Here is a 19,040-nt window from a genome sequence, read left to right as displayed (position 1 = left end):
GGTCACTTCTCTATCAGAGTTATTCACTGTGGGTAAGGGAGATCTAGAAAAGGTGGTTTACAAAATAAGATATAATGAATATCAGAGATCAAGGATGACAATGGTTCTGAGATCAGGGGTAGCAGCAGGGACTGAAATTCATTCCACAGACTTTCTTCTTGTATGTATCACTGAGAAAAGAGGCCTGCTTCTAGAGGACTGGGTACAAGATGAGATGAACTTGCATAAACAAACAAATATGAACTCCCTAAGGGGATAAGTATAGAAGGTGTGATGCACTGTCCAGAACCCTTTCTGCATGAAGACACTCATTCCCCCAGCTCCCAAGAGTGTTACCTCCTAAGCTTTCACAGTTGAGTTCCTCCTAGGATTCACCTTCAATCCAAGGGAGCCACCTCATCCTGAGATATGTTATGTCTTCCCCAGGGGCAGTCCACACCCAGTGATTGGTTAAAAGGAGCGGGGGTGAAAAGGGGTTTTCGTCTATCTGGGACATCTCTGAAGTCTACTCCAACTTCACAGTATCCCATTCACTCAGTTGAGACTCTGCTGTAACTGAGTCACAGCTCAACTTCTCTGTCTGCTGAATGCTAGCTCCCTCCCTCTCTTCCAGTGGTAGTTCCAAGACAGCACTCCCCAGGAAGATCCTCTGAAGAAGGCATGGCAACCCACACCAGTATTCTTGCCTGGAAAATCCCATGGACAGAGGAGCCTGGTGGGCTACAGTCCACAGGGTCGCACAGGATCAGATAAAACTATGCAACTAATACTCCCCAGGAAACCACCTGCACGTTAATCTTCCTCTCAACCCCCGACAAGCAGACACCTTATCCTACCTTGATCCATTCTACTAATTCCCACGTTGCTGCTGCTGCTAAGTCGCTTCAGTCGTGTCTGACTCTGTGCGACCCCATAGACGGCAGCCCACCAGGCTCCGCCATCCCTGGGATTCACCAGGCAAGAACACTGGAGTGGGTTGCCATTTCCTTCTCCAATGCATGGAAGTGAAAAGTGAAGTCGCTCAGTCATGTCCAACTCTTAGTGACCCCATGGACTGCAGCCTACCAGGCTCCTCCATCCATGGGATTTTCCAGGCAAGAGTACTGGAGTGGGTTGCTACTGCCTTCTCCGAATTCCCATGACGTAGGCCCATCTCCTTATAATAGTGATCAAGTGATTCCAGCTGATTCTCCCTGTTTGGGGGCCAATATCATGATCAGACTAACTCACCTGTTGTTCCTCCACTTGCAACTTCAAATCCAATCCCCCCAGAGCAACACACAATACTATGTTGGAAGTTTGCTTTACCAGTTTTCATCTTTTGCTTTATCAAACACTTCCCATTTGTACAAATGCTGAGTTTTCATTAATAATGATAAAACCTCTGGGATATCACAATAATTGTTGGGAGGATGACAGTTATGTACAATGAATGACAAACAGTCGATAGTTAAGCCACCAGAAAAAATTCTTAAGCAATTTTAAAATAATATTTAAAAATATATAGACTTTACTTTCTGACACAACTAAAGATATTTAAATACGATTTTCAAGTTTATAAGCTATTTCATCCTTTGTTCTAAGAATATCTATTCCAGCTTTTTTAGACATTCAACTGAATTAATATTGTTAATACATATAATATTCAACTAAATGATAAGCCATAACATACAGATGCCCACAGAGGCTCCTCTGTCCATGTAATTCCCCAGGCAAGAATACTGGAGTGGGTAGCCTTTCCCTTCTCCAGGGATCTTCTCAACCCAGGGATCAAACCCAGGTCTCCAGCACTGCAGGCAGATTCTTTACCATCTGAGCCACCAGAGAAGCCCTTAATATATATAATATTCAATTAAATTATAAACCATAACATACAGACAAACTTAAATCTTTAGGTATATAATTTTATACCAAATCATTAAGATACTGTGCAACTTCATCCAAAACAGACCATTGCCTCCAAAGTATCATAAGACAGAAAAATAAGAAGAAAAGAAAGATGCAAAAACAGGGAGTACTATTTTTTGTAAGTACTCTGAAATACAGCATTAAATATGTGAAGCAGTAAAAACATACAATCTATGATTAAACTCTTTTGAACAATGATTTCATTCATCTTTCACTATATTCCTTTACAAAAGTTTGTGATTTAATTTGAGATTTTTAAATTTCAAAAGAAATGATGGCACACTCCATTTAACAACATTATCCAGTGTGCAGACAGTCACAGACCACTAGTTTCAAGTATCTGGCTCAAATATGAAGAAGCACTGTTCAGATAAAAATTCACAAAACCGATGTTTCTCCATATTCTTCAAATAAAGAGGTCTGACTTTAAAACGCAACAATCATAACACAGTTATACTAAAAATTAATGAATTCCCAATTGTGAACAGCGAGTGCATAATGAATTTCAGGGCACTTCTCTGGCAACCAGACCGAATTAAGAGTTAAAGTTCTAAAGCCTCAACTGCCTCTGAAAATTTGGGGGGTGGTGATCAGTTAAAGAAAACATCAGCTGTTTAGAAATGCATGGCACTACAGCTGAATATAATACCTTTCCTGTTCTCTCTTAAAATGGTTTCCTATCGAAGCAGTTTCTGTATCAATCACACAATAGCCAGAATGGTACAGGGTTATACTATATGACACAATAACCACATTCAAAAAGCATAGAAAAAAAATCACTTTTATAGTAGCAAATGCTGTAGCTAAAAGCCTAAAACAAATCACTAAACTGCACTAATTTGTAAGCTTTGAGGTTTGAGGAACTCCCTGGCACCTAAGAGACGGGCAGAGCTTGCAATCAACTGTCCTCTGGAGCACAACAAGATTTTCAAGAAAAGAAACCCGTTGATATAGTCTGTTCAATTAACTTTGCAAAAAAATGCCCAAGCAATACCCGGAGGGAATTCAAGGCAAAAATCAGGCCAAATATCACATTTAACTCTCAATCTTACCAAGGCTAGTGACTGTTAATCAGCCTGGGGGGAAGTAAGTACTACACTTGACAGTGGTTGTTTTTTTTATAAGCATTACGCTTCCTATTTTACATGGACGAATATAACTACTTCTGCAGAATATCTAGTAGAGCCATGTCTTCATTTTTACAGGTCACTAATTATGAATGTGCTTAAAATATCCTACCACTCCAAAAATAAATTATAGTAGAGAGAGCCCTCAGTATGGGCATTTTGATTCTAAAAAAAAAAAAATGAAATTATAAATCATATCTTCCTTTTCCAAGTAAGAAAATTGTGATGTGAAGTGCTGACATGAGCTACCTATATATATATTTCTTGGCCAAAAAGCTAGAATTTATACCCAATCTGCATTTCAAATATAGAGTGTTTGAAATGTCTCATAAATGGCACAAGATGATTCAGGTAACTTGTATGATTCTGTCATAGTAGGTCTACACACACATATGTGAATATAATTTGATAATACATATAAGGATATATACAAATATTTATTTTGATATCCACTTCATATTTGATTTCAAATTGAGCCACTAGTAACTATATGGTAGTTAGTTAAAACTTTATCAGTTTCAGATTTCTCATCTACCTCATTCAAAGATTATAGAGTATGGCATAATGTATATAAAACTCCTAGTAGAAGGTGTGGCATATAGGAGGCACTTGTAAAATGCAGTTATTCTATGAAAAAATTATGATATCCAATATTTGATTATTTTTCAATGATAGATGGAAAAAGAAGATAGATAATCCAAGTAAATTAAACTTGGTTTGAAAATATATTTTAGAATCCACACTTGAAGACAGATCTGTCTGTTGCTCTAAAATCCCATTTTGGAAAAGAGGAAAGACCAGTATAAAGACCTGGCTACCAGAGCAGGAGGGATGGTCTTCTGGGTATGCAAGTGACTGGACTTCAAGTTTATACATCACTATACTGCCGGTTAAATAAACTTCACATGTATTGCTCTTATACAGCTAAGAAACATTTCTTTTCTGTCAATTGCAAAAATACAGAAGAAAAAAAGTAATGGGAGTTTCTGGAGGTAATGTGGCAAATTGGAAATAGTACAAACAGGAATTATCACAAAAGATATTTAAAAACAAAATGAATGTTAGAAGAGATCCTGCACTCAACACTAAATCAGAGTCAGCTTTGGAAGGGAAGCAAGAAAGACATCCAGTCCCTCAAGCTCAGCCTAAAGTTTAGTCACTGCTCCATAAGACACACTCAGAAAACAGAGACACATACACTCCCACACTCACATAGAGAGTTAGCGTATATGAGTATATAGTCTACAGTATATACATATATACTCTACAAACAAATATAGGTGTTGTTTGTGTGTAGGTAGAAAGATGAATATCTTCTTTACACTTTCTCTGAAGCTGGAGAGGTGATTAAATGTAAAGGTTTCAAAGTATTTACTTCTTTGCATAAGTAAGCTTAGAAAGTTAAGATAATAACCAGCGAGTTTTCAATGATGACGGAAAATTAAAAACTTAAATGCTTTTTGAAATATCAAGCAAAATCACATCATTATAATTGAGTTCAACAGTAAATCATGAAATCACAGGAGCAGGAAGAAGGCCATTTTGAATCCAGCTGCTGTGACTGGAGGGATGCTTGTTGGTGCGACACAGGAAAACATCAGAGGATAAATAGCCTCTGAGTGAAAAGCCTGCAGCCCACTGGGAGTTATTCTTCTCTTGGGTAAAAAGGGGTAAGTTTCTAAATCCCAAACTTTACAGTGATTCTGTCATTATATCATTGCAATATGGCAGGGAATGGTCAAAATGGAATAGAGCTGTGCCTCCTTAGGAAATTATACAAATCTACATACGACTAAGAACAAAATTAGCCCCAAATTGAGGTTTGATTAATTATGGACTAAAACAGAGAACTTTAATATTAATACAGCAGCTCTGAACTAAAAAAAAAAAAAGGCACAGGTAATATAGTCCAGTGTGAAACATGAAATAAATAAAAATATAAGTGAATACAAGAATATAAGTGGTGTTGGAGAAGACTCTTGAGAGTCCCTTGGACTGCAAGGAGATCCAACCAGTCCATCCTAAAGGAGATCAGCCCTGGGTGTTCACTGGAAGGACTGATGCTGAAGCTGAAACTCCAATACTTTGGCCACCTGATGAGAAGAGCTAACTCATTTGAAAAGACCCTGATGCTGGGAAAGATTGAGGGAAGGAAGAGAAGGGGACGTCAGAGGATGAGATGGTTGGATGGCATCACCGACTCGATGGACATGGGTTTGAGTGAACTCAGGGAGTTGGTGATGGACAGGGAGGCCTGGCGTGCTGCAGTTCATGGGGTCACAAAGAGTTGGACACAACTGAGTGACTGAACTGAACTGAACTGACAAGAATAAGAGAAGAATCACAGCAATGGTGAAGAATAAGCCATGAAAAAGAAGAAACAAGTTCAGAACCAGGGTAAAAACCATAACTATACAACTTCTTGATAATAACATCACTAATTCTGATATATACCAAGATAAGACTGACAACTACAGAACTATACATCTACTAAACCTGTGTGTGTCACAGAGTCTACTTGTGTGTATATGCTTAAGTGACATGCCTAGCAAAGCTCGTATTGTTCATTCCATATAATGGGCAAAATTACTTTCAACTAATAATTTTGTTGTCTGTTTAAAGTCTTAAGTAAAGATGACCTTTTGGTTTGGTTACAGTACCTTACCAACATTCCCAGCCATTACAGAGCTAATAATCTGACACTAAGAAAACTAGTCTGAAGAATTTCTCCAATGCACTTAATTATGTGAATGGGTATTACCGAGTTGAATTATCTTTCACCCTTGAAAAGTAGAAAATAGTGTTTACCAAGGATAATTTAAATCCATTCTATATAAAAATGCATTTTTTAATAGTGTATAAGGTCCCAGGCTTATCATTTAATTCTACAGATACTTTTTTCTTTTTTAATAACTATGTGACTTGATGGGAAACAGCAATTTTAGTCACTCACTTTTGGGTCAGTTCAGTTGCTCAGTCATGTCCAACTCTTTGCAACCCGGTCATGGACTGCAGCACGCCAGGCCTTCCTATCTATCACCAACTCCCACAGCTTACTCAAACGCATGTTTATTGAGTCAATGATGCCATCCAACCATCTCATCCTCTCTCATCCCCTTCTCCTCCCACTTTCAATCATTCCCAGCATCAGGGTCTTTTCAAATGAGTTAGTTCTTCGCATCAGGTATCCAAAGTATTGGAATTTCAGCTTCAGCATCAGTCCTTCCAATGAATATTCAGGACTGATTTCCTTTAGGATGGACTGGTTTGATCTCCTTGCAGTCCAAGGGACTCTCAAGAGTCTTCTCCAACACCACAGTTCAAAAGCATCAATTCTTCAGCACTCAGCTTTCTTTATAGTCCAACTTTCACCTCCATACATGACTACTGGAAAAACAAAAGCTTTGACTAGATGGACCTTTGTTAGCAAAATAATATCTCTGCTTTTTAGTATTCTGCATAGGTTGGTCATAGCTTTTCTTCCAAGGAGAAAGTGTCTTTTAATTTCATGGCTGCAGTCACCATCTGCAGTGCTTTTGGAGCCCCCAAAATTAAAATATGTCACTATTTCCATTGTTTCCCCATTTATTTGCCATTAAGTGATGGGACCAGATGCCATGATCTTAGTTTTCGGAATGTTGAGTTTTAAGCGAACATTTTCACTCTCCCCTTTCACCTTCATCAAGTGGCTCTTTAGTTCTTCGCTTTTTGTCATAAGGGTGTCATCGGCATATCTGAGGTTATTAATATTTCTCCTGGCAATCTCGATTCCAGCATGTGCTTCATCCAGTTCAGCAGTTTTTTGATGTACTCTGCATATAAGTTAATTAAACAGGGTGACAACATACAGCCTTGACATACTCCTTTTCCGATTTGAAACCAGTTTGTTGTTCTATGTCCAGTTCTAACTGTTGCTTCTTGACCTGCATACAGATTTCTCAGGAGGCAGGTCAGGTGGTCTGGTATTTCCATCTCTTGAACAATTTTCCACAGTTTGTTGTTATCCACACAGTCAAAGGTTTTGGAATAGTCAATAAAGCAGAAGTAGATATTTTTCTGGAACTCTCTGGCTTTTTTGATGATCCAACAGATATTGGCAATTTGTTCTTTGGTTCTTCTGCCTTTTCTAAACCCAGCTTGAACATCTGGAAGTTCATGGTTCACGTACTGTTGAAGCCTGGCTTGGAGAATTTTGAGCATTACTTTGCTAGCCTGTGAGATGAGTGCAACTGTGCAAATATACAATAAATCTGTGATAGCTTCATTTAATGATTTATTCTCACTTTATCTGGTTTTATTTTTAAATTATCAATTACTTGTATGCTTACAAATAAATCCCTATTTTTCCCATTTGGATGTATCATTTTTATAGCGCTATTTTTCATTTAGCCTCAAAATGGCATGATATTGAGACTATTCTTGCTCTTTGATACAAAAGGGATATTTATACACATATTTGAACACATATAAATATACTCATTATGATAAGGTCGGGGTGACATTAATAGTCTCTGGAGCTCATAAATGAGGAGGGATACCAGCTCTCCACCCTGACCCCCACCCCCACCATTAAAGAGCAAAAGGACAAACTCCAAGGTTATGTGAATTCAGAGGATAACAGCCAAAGGAGCAACACCAAACACAGAGGTATACAAGATAGAGTATCAAATGGCATTCTTGTGCACATATGAATATTACATGTACTATTTAAAATATACCATCTGATTTACTTTCTGTTTGACAAATGAGAATTTTTTCCAGATTATAATTTCTTGCTCTCTATTACTTCCTGCCCCCTTACTCTGTTCTGAGAACCAAATGGCACTCCTACTAGAGTCCAATTGTTGCACCCCTGAGTGTGCTTTTCTAAGACAGAGGACAGTCGCTATGTACTCTCCCTCTCCTCCAGATATAAAATGCAACCATACTTTATTTTTGCTGTCATTTACATTTTTTCTTATGTAACAGTCCACTTTCCTAAAAGTTTATTAGATACAGAAACTGAGGGGTAGAAAGATTAAGAAAAAAATTTTTTTTTGCCTGTGGTCATGCAGTAGAGCAGCAGGTGAATGAAAAGAAAGCCCAAGTTCACCAAGAGTTTTCAACCACATCATCCTTCTCTGAATGAGAATTTTTAAAAATAATAATAATAAAAGCACATATCTCTCTTTTCTTAAGGGCAATGAATTCATCTCAGTGGCTGTACATTTGTAAAGAACATGATGTTTTAAGTCATTCCGGACTCACAGTTCACTACTTCTTAGTAGACAGTCTAAAAAAGCTTTGATAAGTCTTTGACTTTAACTCCAAAAGGATCCCCTATGTAAGTTCAAAGCTTCCCAAGACTGCCTCGAATTGGGGAGGGCTCAGTATCCTACAGGAACTTAAGAGATAACTGTCTTATCTTCTGATGAGCAGGTTAGGTGGCTTCACATTGAACAGACACAAATCTAGGAATCTGGTGGACACAAATACCTGAACAAGTTTCAGGGTATTATCCAGTAAAATTTATTTCACAGATTTACAAGCTTTGGGAAGGGAGAGTTACCAAAGGTTAAAGGATGGACACATTTTTCTAGTTGGAGTAAACTTTGGAGAAACTGCTTAGGCTTAATACTAGACAAGTGCTGGAAAAGACTCTTGAGAGTCCCCTGGACTGCAAGGAGATTAATTCAGTCAATCCTAAAGGAAATCAACCGTGAATATTCATCGGAAGGACTGATGCTGAAGCTGAAGCTCCAATACTTTGGCCACCTGATGCAAAAAGCCAACTCATTGGAAAAGACCTGACTCATTGGAAAAGACCCTGAAGCTGGGAAAGATTGAAGGCAAAAGGAGAAGAAGGCGGTAGAGGATGAGATGATTAGGTAGCAATACCAGTGCAACAGACATGAATTTGAGCAAACTCTGAGAGACAGTGGAGAACAGAGGAGCCTGGCATGCCAGGAGGAAAGCCCCACATACAGTCTATGCAGTCACAAAGAGTCAGAAACGATTTACCTACTGAGCAACAACAACAAGTTGCAGGGTTATTTTTCTCTCTGCCCCCTGTTCCTATAGCTGGAATCCATGTTGTAGCATTGCCCTTTCCTTCCTTTTTACCTATGTACCACCAATCTACTTGAAAGATTCAAATTATGATGTACCAGTTTTTTCAAGTTTCCTTGAAAAGCTATCAGTGCTTTCTCCTATCCTGGCACAAATGTGTGTGTATTTCTCAGTCTTGATTGTTTTTCCACTTGGCTTTATCTTCTCAATTAACTTGCAAACTCGGAGTTCATGGGGGCCTCCAACTCTTCAGTAATAAGTGGACCTGAGGTTTGGCCTGGATTCAATTCACAGCTCCGCAGAAATAACAGAGAGAATGTCCCGGTGTTTAATCTGTGTCTATCTCTCCTTGCTGCTGCTGCTAAGTCACTTCAGTCGTGTCCGACTCTGTGTGACCCCATAGACGGCAGCCCACCAGGCTCCCCCATCCCTGGGATTCTCCAGGCAAGAACACTGGAGTGGGTTGCCATTTCCTTCTCCAATGCATGAAAGTGAGAAGTGAAAGTGAAGTCGCTCAGTCGTGTCCAACTCCCAGCGACCCCCTGGACTGCAGCCCACCAGGCTCCTCTGTCCATGGGATTTTCCAGGCAGGAGTACTGGAGTGGGGTGCCATTTCCTTCTCCACTATCTCTCCTTATGTGCAATCAATTAGCAGGTAGCATACTCTGGTCCACTGGGACTATAGGCCCTATTTAAGAATTCTCCATTTTTCCCATTCAGGAGAACAGAAAAATCTCCCTGAAGACCTCTTTATGTCAAATGGTAGCCATTTTTTTCTTCCTCTGTTTGACATGCATGAATAAAGTTCTATTTAGTTGAAAAAAATTTTTTTTTGCTGTTTTTGCTGCCACTTAAAGGGCAGATACACTTTTCCGATACTGTTTTCAGGCCAGCATCTGATTTCCTGTTCACCTCTTTGAGATGTCAGTGCCCTTTATACTGTCCTTTAGTACTGTGGGAGGCCTAGCTATGAACCAACCCTTCCTCTCTCAGATATATATATGTATTTCCCTTTCCACAGAGTCACTCCATTATTTTTTTATCCCTCCCACTCTCATTACAACAAAACAGGACAAGAAATATGCTGCTTGCAGATATGGTAGCATGTCACATATCTGACCCCATCTGCTAACCACATAATAGTCCTTGGTACAGTTTTGTCGGGGAACAGTAAGAAACTGATGTCTCCTATCGTTATGCAAAGTCGTAGTGGTAACTTACTAAAAGAAAGAGTAAGTTACATCATCATTTCCAATACCTTTACTCCTACCATAATATGTCTTTAACTGATAAATTTATGGTAAATGTGTAACAGCCAAAGAAAAAAAAAATGTTCCTAATATTTGAAATCCTTTTCTGTGATTTTCTGTGAACTCCTGGGGAATGTATGATCTGGATTATGAAATGGAAATCATCTTTCTTCCTGAATTAATCAATTACATCAACAGGGAAGAAAATAAAATGTTTTAAAACAAAGATTAGAAATGGTATCTTGGAAATAGTATCTTGGAAGAGTAGTAAGAAACCAATATAAAAAAGCTTAACTGGGATCAGTTCAAGGTGGTATAGTTAAGAACAAAAATGGAATTGTACTGGCATAAAATGGGAAATTACTAAGTGCGTACCCCAATTAAGAAGATGAGGAATTTTAGCAAGATGGCAAAAAGGATCATTCCAGGGAATAAGTCTGGACTGTGGAAAAAGAGTTGTGAAATTTCTTTCTGTAAAGAAAAGTCACAAAGAACATAGGACCACTGTCTGAGTAGCATAATACAAAGCTATTGTGTCATAAATTAGTGAGATGATTTAATGCCATCATAAAGTCTCTTCTTACTTGCAACTTTATGGTTTTACAGAACCAAAAGTTTATTAATTGGATTTGAAAATAAAAATAGGATACAGTGCTGTATGAATGAAATCATTTATTCAGTCTGCTCTAAGTAATATATTTACATTGACAGTCACTGAAGCAAAGAAATGAAATTTCATTTTGAGGGACTATTCAGTTAACGGCAATTACAGTGAAGCTAAAAACGTTCACCCTATTCATACTTGAAATGCATTCAGTATAATACTTTGCTTGTCCTTCCAAAAAGCCAAAAGGGAAAGTAAGATCTTCCCCAATTCAACTGGGAGCTGATAGCACATTCCTTTGGTTCACTGCAGCTGCCAAGAGCTCAGTTCCAGGACTAGGAGGGTATAACTGGCTCTTTGCCTTAGATTTTGTTGATTGCAAGCCTTGAGCCTATCTCTTCCAAGACTCTTCCCAAAGCATGAGAACCAAGCCTGAGAACATGAATGATGAATTATCTGTATAGATGGAAAGCAACCCAAGATCATGGTTCCTAACACTATCTTAAGACATAAACTGAACCCATAGGCTAATGCAATTAGCTGCATCCCCATGAGTCTTACCCTAGTCACATTAAAACAGTACATTTAGGAATACAGAGCACATTTTTTCCTGAAGAATTTGCTCATACCCCATTTCTCAAAATCAGTTCAAGGTAGTTTGCCTTACAAAACAAAAACAAAAAGAATTTTACAATATCAGTAAGAAGAGTCGGTACCAGAGGCAATAAAATTAAGCAAAGATGATGAAGAAAAATGCATTCCTTGAATTTCTTTTATGACATCTATTCAGCAGCATTGCTTCACCCCTAAATTTTTAACCTCTGATTCCTAATTGTCAGGACCCTGGCATCCTCACTGATTTGTTCACTAGAAAATGATTTCTTAGGCTTGATGTGCAACCTGGTCAATCTAAAATACTTAATAAATCACTTAGAGGCTTCCCAGGGACAAACAGGACATGAGTAATTAATACTGTATAAAATAATCTGCTCATCTGGCATGTGAATTTTCAGTAACATAAACAGTAAGGACAACTTTGAATGGACAAAAATCATCTGGAGATACAAAGGACAGCCTACTTTTTCTTGTGATGGTGACCAAAGTGGTGATGATTAAGGATGTGCTGTGTGTGTGTGTGTGTGTGTGTGTGTGTGTGTGTTCTCAGGTGTACATACGGATAGTGGAGTGAGAAGTGGGAAGAGAAAAGGTTAAAGCTAACTGTAAACGAAAGAGCTTCAGATTTACTTTTTAAACAACATTCAGTAAAGTCCATCCTCCCTCCTCCCATAGACTGACACCCTAAATATGTGTTTGATCAAAAAGCGGTACCTGATCACAAGGTTTCTCCAAACTCAAATGGGCTAAAAATCACAATTCATTGCACCTTGGGATAATCTTGCCGTGAGGATGGCAATATTCTGGGACCAGATGTAATGGTCAACTGACCTTCCAGAGCACTTTTATCCCTTTGGGTCAAGCTGTACATTTAGATTCAACCCACTGACAGCCTTCCAGATCCTTCTTCTCTACCTTATCCTTTGGTTCTCAATTCCACCAATCTTTTCTGTCAGCTACTGCCTGAGGTGTCATTCTTAAAATTTGTGAGAATAATTGATATTACTTGAATTGAGAGCATACAGCTTGCTAATTTGTCATATACATGTTGATAAATTTATTCTATTTACTGTTTCTAGCACATCCTGCAAGCTATTTATGGGCAGTACATTAACTATATTAGGACACCAAGTCATCAGTCGATTTGGCTCCCCTTAAAAACTATTCAAAGACATTTACTTGGTTTTTCAATTGCAGTGGGGATTTGTTCTGCACTAATGCAGTTATAAGGCTTCTCTGATGGCTAAGTAAAGAATCTGTGGAGATGCGGGCTTGATCTCTGGGTCAGGAAGATCCCCTGGAGAAGGAAATGGCAACCCATTCCAGTATTCTTGCCTGTGAAATCCCATGTACAGAGGAGCCCAATGGGCAACAGTCCATGGGGTTGCAAACAGTCAGACATGACTGCGTGTGACTAAAAAACAACAGTGATTATAACAGCAATTATAATTTTTTATTAACCTCCTTGGAAATTATAATAGGTCACAGGTAAAAAATATAGTATTTTTTTTCCTTTTTAAAGAAGACAATTGTGAAGTTTACAAGAGATATGACTCTCAAAATTATGTAATTATCAACAGGTTCTCTAAGAAACAAGTAAAACATCCACAGAACAATTTACAAAGAAAGCTTTAAAAACTAGGAAAATACTTTGGATCACTCTGCTCTAAGTATTGCACTAGTATACACTTAACTGGGGTTTACATTTTGACCCTGAATGCTATGTTTACTAGTTTTCCTAAGCTTAATGCAATGGGTTTAGTGCAACAAAATTCACAATGTCAAAAATGGGTACCAGTTCACAGTTCTTTAATGACTTTTTAGTTTCAGTGATGTTTAATATAGTAAAAAGAATATTAAAATAAAACTTTACAATTCCAAGATTATTTTACTAAAAAGGTTTGACTACAAATAACTTTTTTAAATTCAAGATGGGACAATATATAATTAAGGAAACTGATTCTGAAGACTGCACAAATATAGATATCTACAGGGAAAAATATCATTTCGAAAATTGCTTTTTAATAACATCAGAATCATTGGTGAACGGTAGACAGGCAGATATAAATCAAAGGATAATCTTCCTTACCCATATGCCACATATCCACAAATCTCAGCTACAATGAAGTAAGTCTGCTAAGCAATATTCCCAGATAAATGACGATAAGTTCCTAGTTCCATAGCAGAAACTTTTATACTTAAGTAGTTCACAAAGGACCAAACAGATCAAGCACAACAGGAAGACAATTAGAGTTAACTCGAGACAGTATAAACTATGCATTAAAACAAATATTCCCAATTACTTTAAAAAAATCTGAATTTCATGCTCAGAATTTTCCAGGCGAGCAGTAGAAGAGTGAGGGACTGACCAGCTATTTCAAAGAAGAAAAGTCACAGTGATGTATTTTTAAATCTTGTAATTAATTTTAGACCGCAATGAAATGATTTTGCCTAAACTACCTATAAAATAATTTTATTTCCTCTTGATCCTAGCTACTAGAAGACAAAATTAAGAAGTAATCCTTTGTGTATACCATGGATGGTTTTAGATCTGCAAATACAGGTAAATAAAGGGATACAGGGGCATAGACTTTTATGCTAGCAAAGTTCCTACCGAGTCTTTGATGTGTCTGTTTATAATTGTCGTGCTTTTTTAAATTAAATTATTTTCAAGACTCCTTATGTAAAATGTTCAAAACACACTTCTTATAATCTTACACTTAACTCTTATTATCTATGTCTATTTTACAGCTGATCAATGTTTTAAGCCTAAATAAAAATAAAATCTTCTCTTCCCCATAAATGCTTTCACAAATGAAAATAAAGCTACTTCAGGTTAAGAAAGGTCATGGTTTACAAAGTCAAAGCAATGGAATTTGCAGTTTTATCAGTGGTTCTCAGACTTTAGCTTATATTATAATCATCACCTGAGGTGAAAAACCCAGAATGTGGGTCCCACACTCAGAATTTCTGATTTAGAAAGCCTGGGAGGGGTCCGAGAATTTGCATTCCTAACAAGTTCCCAGGGGACACTGATGCTGAAGGTTAGGGGTACCCACTTTGAGAATCTAACTTCTGTGACACAAAAGACAGATTTGAAAAATAATAGATAAATATAGTTTTCACCTATCTAATAGCTATGACATTTATAACGACTAGAGATGCTGCCTAATTTTCACACAAAGCCAATTCTATTCCTAGCTAAGTGACTAATAACCACACCAACAGTAAAAAAAGAAAAAGAAGACCACCACCTTCATAACTAAGATCAGTTCAGTAGCAGAAATGCTTCCCCCCTTAATGTCAATCAGCTTGAGCACAGGATCATTTTGATGCAATTGTTCTAGGTCCTAGATCTTATGCTTTGCCACGACCCAAAATGAACTTGCCAGAGCAAATAACCTAAATGGCAAAAAGTGACAGAAAAATGGAACACTGCCTCTCTAATCCAGACAGTTCCAAAACATCCCTTACCCCTCACCCAACTGTCTCACTTCTCATTATCTCCTACACACACACACACACACCCAAAAAAAAAAAAAAAAAAAGACCCCTCTGTTTATTTGGGTTAATATGAACCAATGGGAGAGAAATAAAGACTTGGATAAGCAGAGTTCAGACTCTCTCAGACTAGGGAACAGCTTCCTGAGAAGATTCTATCGTTTATCTGCAACGTTGGTCCGCCCTTAGAATCCCAGCCACTCTCAGATGCCAGACATCAGTGTCCAGCAAAAGTCAAAAGAGTTCTAAATGAATTCCTGCTAGTCAAGGCCCCACCTCCTGCCATCAGCCAAGCGGGTAAGATCTCCGGAGAGTCTCGGCAACTCTCTCCTACATGCAACACCACCACCAGCACCACCACCAAGAAAGCTCTCAATTTCATTCTGGAAAGAGGGAGTGCGGAGAGAGGAGATAATCAGATGCTTAGAGCTGGCAGAGAGTGAGGATCTCCTGACTAGAGCCAAGGAGGGAGGCAGGAAGACAGGCAAGGGGAGTAGCCGCAGAAGCTCAGCACAGACCAGTGCTCTCCGCTCCAGACCCTCTCCCTCCACCCCCAGCACGGCTTAGCCCTGGACCAGACACAGCGGAGAGAGTTAAGGCTCGGTCGGATTTCGCGGCTCGGTTCGCAAACAGCTGCCCACTGCGCACTCTAGGCTCCCAGAGTTCGAGGACTCAAGGTCCCCTGGCATCTGCGCCCACTCCAAAGTCACTTCTAAGGTCCGCGCTTCCACAGACACTCATGCCCTTTACCCCCGGGCAGCTTCTGTGGTGCTGGGGTCTCGGCCCTAGGGAAATGGAAATCACAGGCCGGGGGTCGGGGTTGAGGGCGGGGAGGTGTGTTGATGTGCAAATTTCATTTTTTCTGGATGTCGGCCATAGCCTAGATGCTTTGGGGGAGTCTCGGCCTACTGTCCCCTCAAGGGCTGTTCTCCTAACCTTCCCACCATACCTCGAAAATACAAAAGTTATTTTTCCTTTGTGTCACCGCCTGCTTGTCCCAGGAGAAGACGTACCTTTCAGTTCAGCCAAAGCCTGAGGGTGTGTGTGTGTGTATCTTTCAATCTCGAAAGCCAAGGGTGCCAACTGCTGACAGGCAAAGGAACCTGGATTTGCTCTTGAGGACTTAAAAACATCCGAGTCAACAAGCCTGCCCTTCTCTCGATCCTAGCCCGACCAGCCCTGGGTTTTCCAGAGAACTGAGATTGTGTTCCAGTTGCAATGAGCTTGCGTCCTGCCCCGGAGCCGAGACGCGCGGACTTGGCTGTCCGTTCATTCATGCATTTGCTCATCCATTCACATAAACATGTTCCTTAATTGCGTCTGGCACCGAGAATCTTGACTTCTATTTTCCCCTCCCAAGTCAGTGCTCATGGCAACGGCTGCTGCAGGATGTAACTCGACTGTCAACCCACTTCCTGAGCCGGAAAATCAAGTCAAGGAGACATTCCACTCCCCCCTCTCCCCTCAAAGAAGGAAAAGGTGGGAAGGAGAAAGCTGGGGGAGGAAGATGGAGGGCAGAGAGCAATGGGAAGCTCACTAGGGTCACATTCGAAGCTTCCCTTCGGAGGAAACGGCGACATCGACGCCAAAGCCTGCAAGGAGCCCAATCATCATTAAACCCAAGACTGCTAGAGCTCCGGTCCCCAGAGGGGATAAATCAAGTGCAAAGTCACTCATTCGCATGAGTGCGGGGCTGCCGGCTCGACCCAACACTGAACCCGAACCGAGGCGCTGGGAGAGCGGCTCGCAGCCCAATCCGCAGCGCGCTCGCTGCCTCCTTATCGCTCCCAATAACGTGACGAAGTGTAAATCAAAAGCCACGCCGGGAGGGGCCCCAGAACGGCGCGAGTCGTGCATTTTCGCTCACCAGCCTATCTTACCTAAGAATCACAAGGTCACGACAGCGTCGCGATTCCACTCACCGTACACTCCTTGGCCAGAGATTCCCTCCAGGAGGACTGTCAGCAGCCACACGAGACCGTACACTAAATCCATCTTCACGTGAACATGAACATATCCAGCCCGGGGGGGACGCAGCGGGACCTTCTGGAGGCCGGCGGCCAGCCGGGCGCGCTCCGCTAGCGCCTCAGCCGAGACGAGGTGCCTGGGAATCGCTCGCGGAAGAGAGAAGCGCCGTGCGTCCGTCCTTTCCCCGCGGCGGCCGAAAGCGGAGCGCAGGAGCCCCGCACACCCCACACTCATGCACGCACACACACACACAGACACACACACTCACACAACACAATACCCTGACACAGACTTCCACGCACGCCTCACTCACACCGGGAGCCTGGGAAAATCGCAGACTCCGGGGAGGAGCAGGGGGCGTGCTGGGAAGCGGAGCCGCGAGGCGAAGGGTTCTTCAGGGGAGCCGGCTCGAGTCTCCGCAGCGGCGGCGGCGGCGGTGCGCTGGGCCAGCGGCGGGTGCGGGCGAGGGGCCGGGTGTGCCGAGCGGTGCGAGCCTGGCGCGGGCAGCCAGGGAGCAGGAAGTGGCCTCTGACTCGGGGCACCGAGCAGGGGCTTCCTCGCTTGGGTTCGCCTTTACAAAGTAACTCGCGAAGGTTCCCGGAGGAGCGTCAAGCGGCGGCAGCGGCCCGCCGGTCCGCAGTCCGGAGCCCCCAGCCCTGCTGTCTTGCCTTCCCCCATTCCATCAGTTGCCATTGCAACGCCAATCCTGTTACACGATACAGGCTCGCATCGCCGAGCAGGGAGAGGAGGAAGAGAAGGAGGAGGAAGAGGAGGAGTGGGACTAGGGGTTCGGGGGTGGGGAGAAAGGGAAGGGAGGAGGGGGAAGAAGGAGGAGAGGGACCGGCAGGGCGCAGAGTGTGCGTCTGGAGCTCTCTCGGGCACCAGCCTCAGCTGCCGCCGCTGCCACCGCCGCCACTGTTCTCCAAAATAGCCTTGAGCGCCCCGCCAGCGAAGAGGGGGTCTCAGGCCCGCCGCACCAATTCCGGGAGCCGAAAGCAGTCCAGGCACCGCCACTTGCAAGAGAGGGAGAAAGCCAAGAAGAGACCGGATCGCACACACGTCTACGCGTGCCCACCGGCTCCGCGAGCGTCCTCTTCGCTTCCGCGCTGCCCCCGCCAGGTGGAGGGATGGGGGCGGTCGGGACAGGCGGGAGTTTAGAGGAGGGAGCCGCAGAAGGGGTTCCCCGCCTGAGCTAACGTAGTGCTGGCATCCGGAGGTGAACGCGAGAGCAGCTGCCTGAGGAGGACCCCGGCTGCGTGGCCGCCGCTTGGGCCCCAGCTGCGGCGGAGGTGTCCGGGCTGGGCGGCGGAGCGCCGAAGGTTCGACGCCGGCCGGAATCCCTGGGTGTGCGCGGGGGAGCGCGCCGCGGAGGCGGAAAGGAGACGGAGGAGGAAGGCGAAGCCGAGAGCGGGCTGCTGAGCTGCCAGGCTGCCGGAGAGGAGGGCTGTGTGTGGTCACGTTGTGCGCTACGTGCTGAGAGCGCGAGCTGCTAGCCGCAGCCGGGCGACGTCAAAGCCGGGTGCGCGGCTCGGTCGCTTTCCTCCGCGCCTCCTCTGCCTCCTCTGCGCCTCCTCTGCCTCCTCTGCTCCTCCTCAGCTCTGCTTTCCTGTGTCAGCCCAGGAGCTCATCAGTATGGACAGCGCCGAGAGGCTCCGCGAGCCCGGCGGCATCCGGCCTCCAGCCTTCCCCCTGAGCCCCTCGCCCCCACCTCCCGGACCTGCGCTGCCGCGGAAGCCAGTTATCATTGCTGATTCCGCTGTTGGCGTCTGCACGCCGAAAGGCCGGCTACCACCTTAGACCCGGGGTAACTACAGGACACACCGTCCCCTCCCCGCCGCCCAAGGTTTCCCAGGATCCGTTCTGCTTGACTAGAGGGCAAAACAGGCCACCACGCTTGGGAACGGCACCGTTTCTTCCCTGTATCTGTTCTTTTAAAGAGAAATATGGCCATCACAGCAATGAAGGCTCTTAGGAAAAAACACCTTAGAGTTCAGAGATTAGTATGTTTAATATGCAATG

At 42.5% G+C, this 19,040-nt stretch overlaps 1 protein-coding gene across 2 annotated transcripts in view; it reads right to left on the bottom strand.

The window, feature by feature from the left end:
• The window catches only part of MDGA2 (MAM domain containing glycosylphosphatidylinositol anchor 2), a 919,864-nt gene extending 901,502 nt beyond the window's left edge, over window positions 1-18,362 (bottom strand). For both annotated transcript variants that reach the window (XR_015133654.1, XM_086318927.1), the window contains exon 1: window positions 16,976-18,362. Coding sequence is in view for 1 of the 2 variants with exons in the window: in XM_086318927.1 (XP_086175053.1) it covers window positions 16,976-17,255 (280 nt within the window). In the remaining variant the exon portion in view is untranslated. The remainder of the gene's footprint in view (window positions 1-16,975) is intronic.
• Window positions 18,363-19,040: the final 678 nt, after the last annotated feature.

The sequence above is a fragment of the Bos grunniens genome, chromosome 10 (assembly GCF_055505025.1).
Source record: "Bos grunniens cultivar Pamir isolate PY7600 chromosome 10, Bosgru_T2T1.0, whole genome shotgun sequence".
In the NCBI taxonomy this organism is placed as follows: Eukaryota; Metazoa; Chordata; class Mammalia; order Artiodactyla; family Bovidae; genus Bos; species Bos grunniens.
This window is presented reverse-complemented; position numbering and strand designations above follow the sequence as displayed.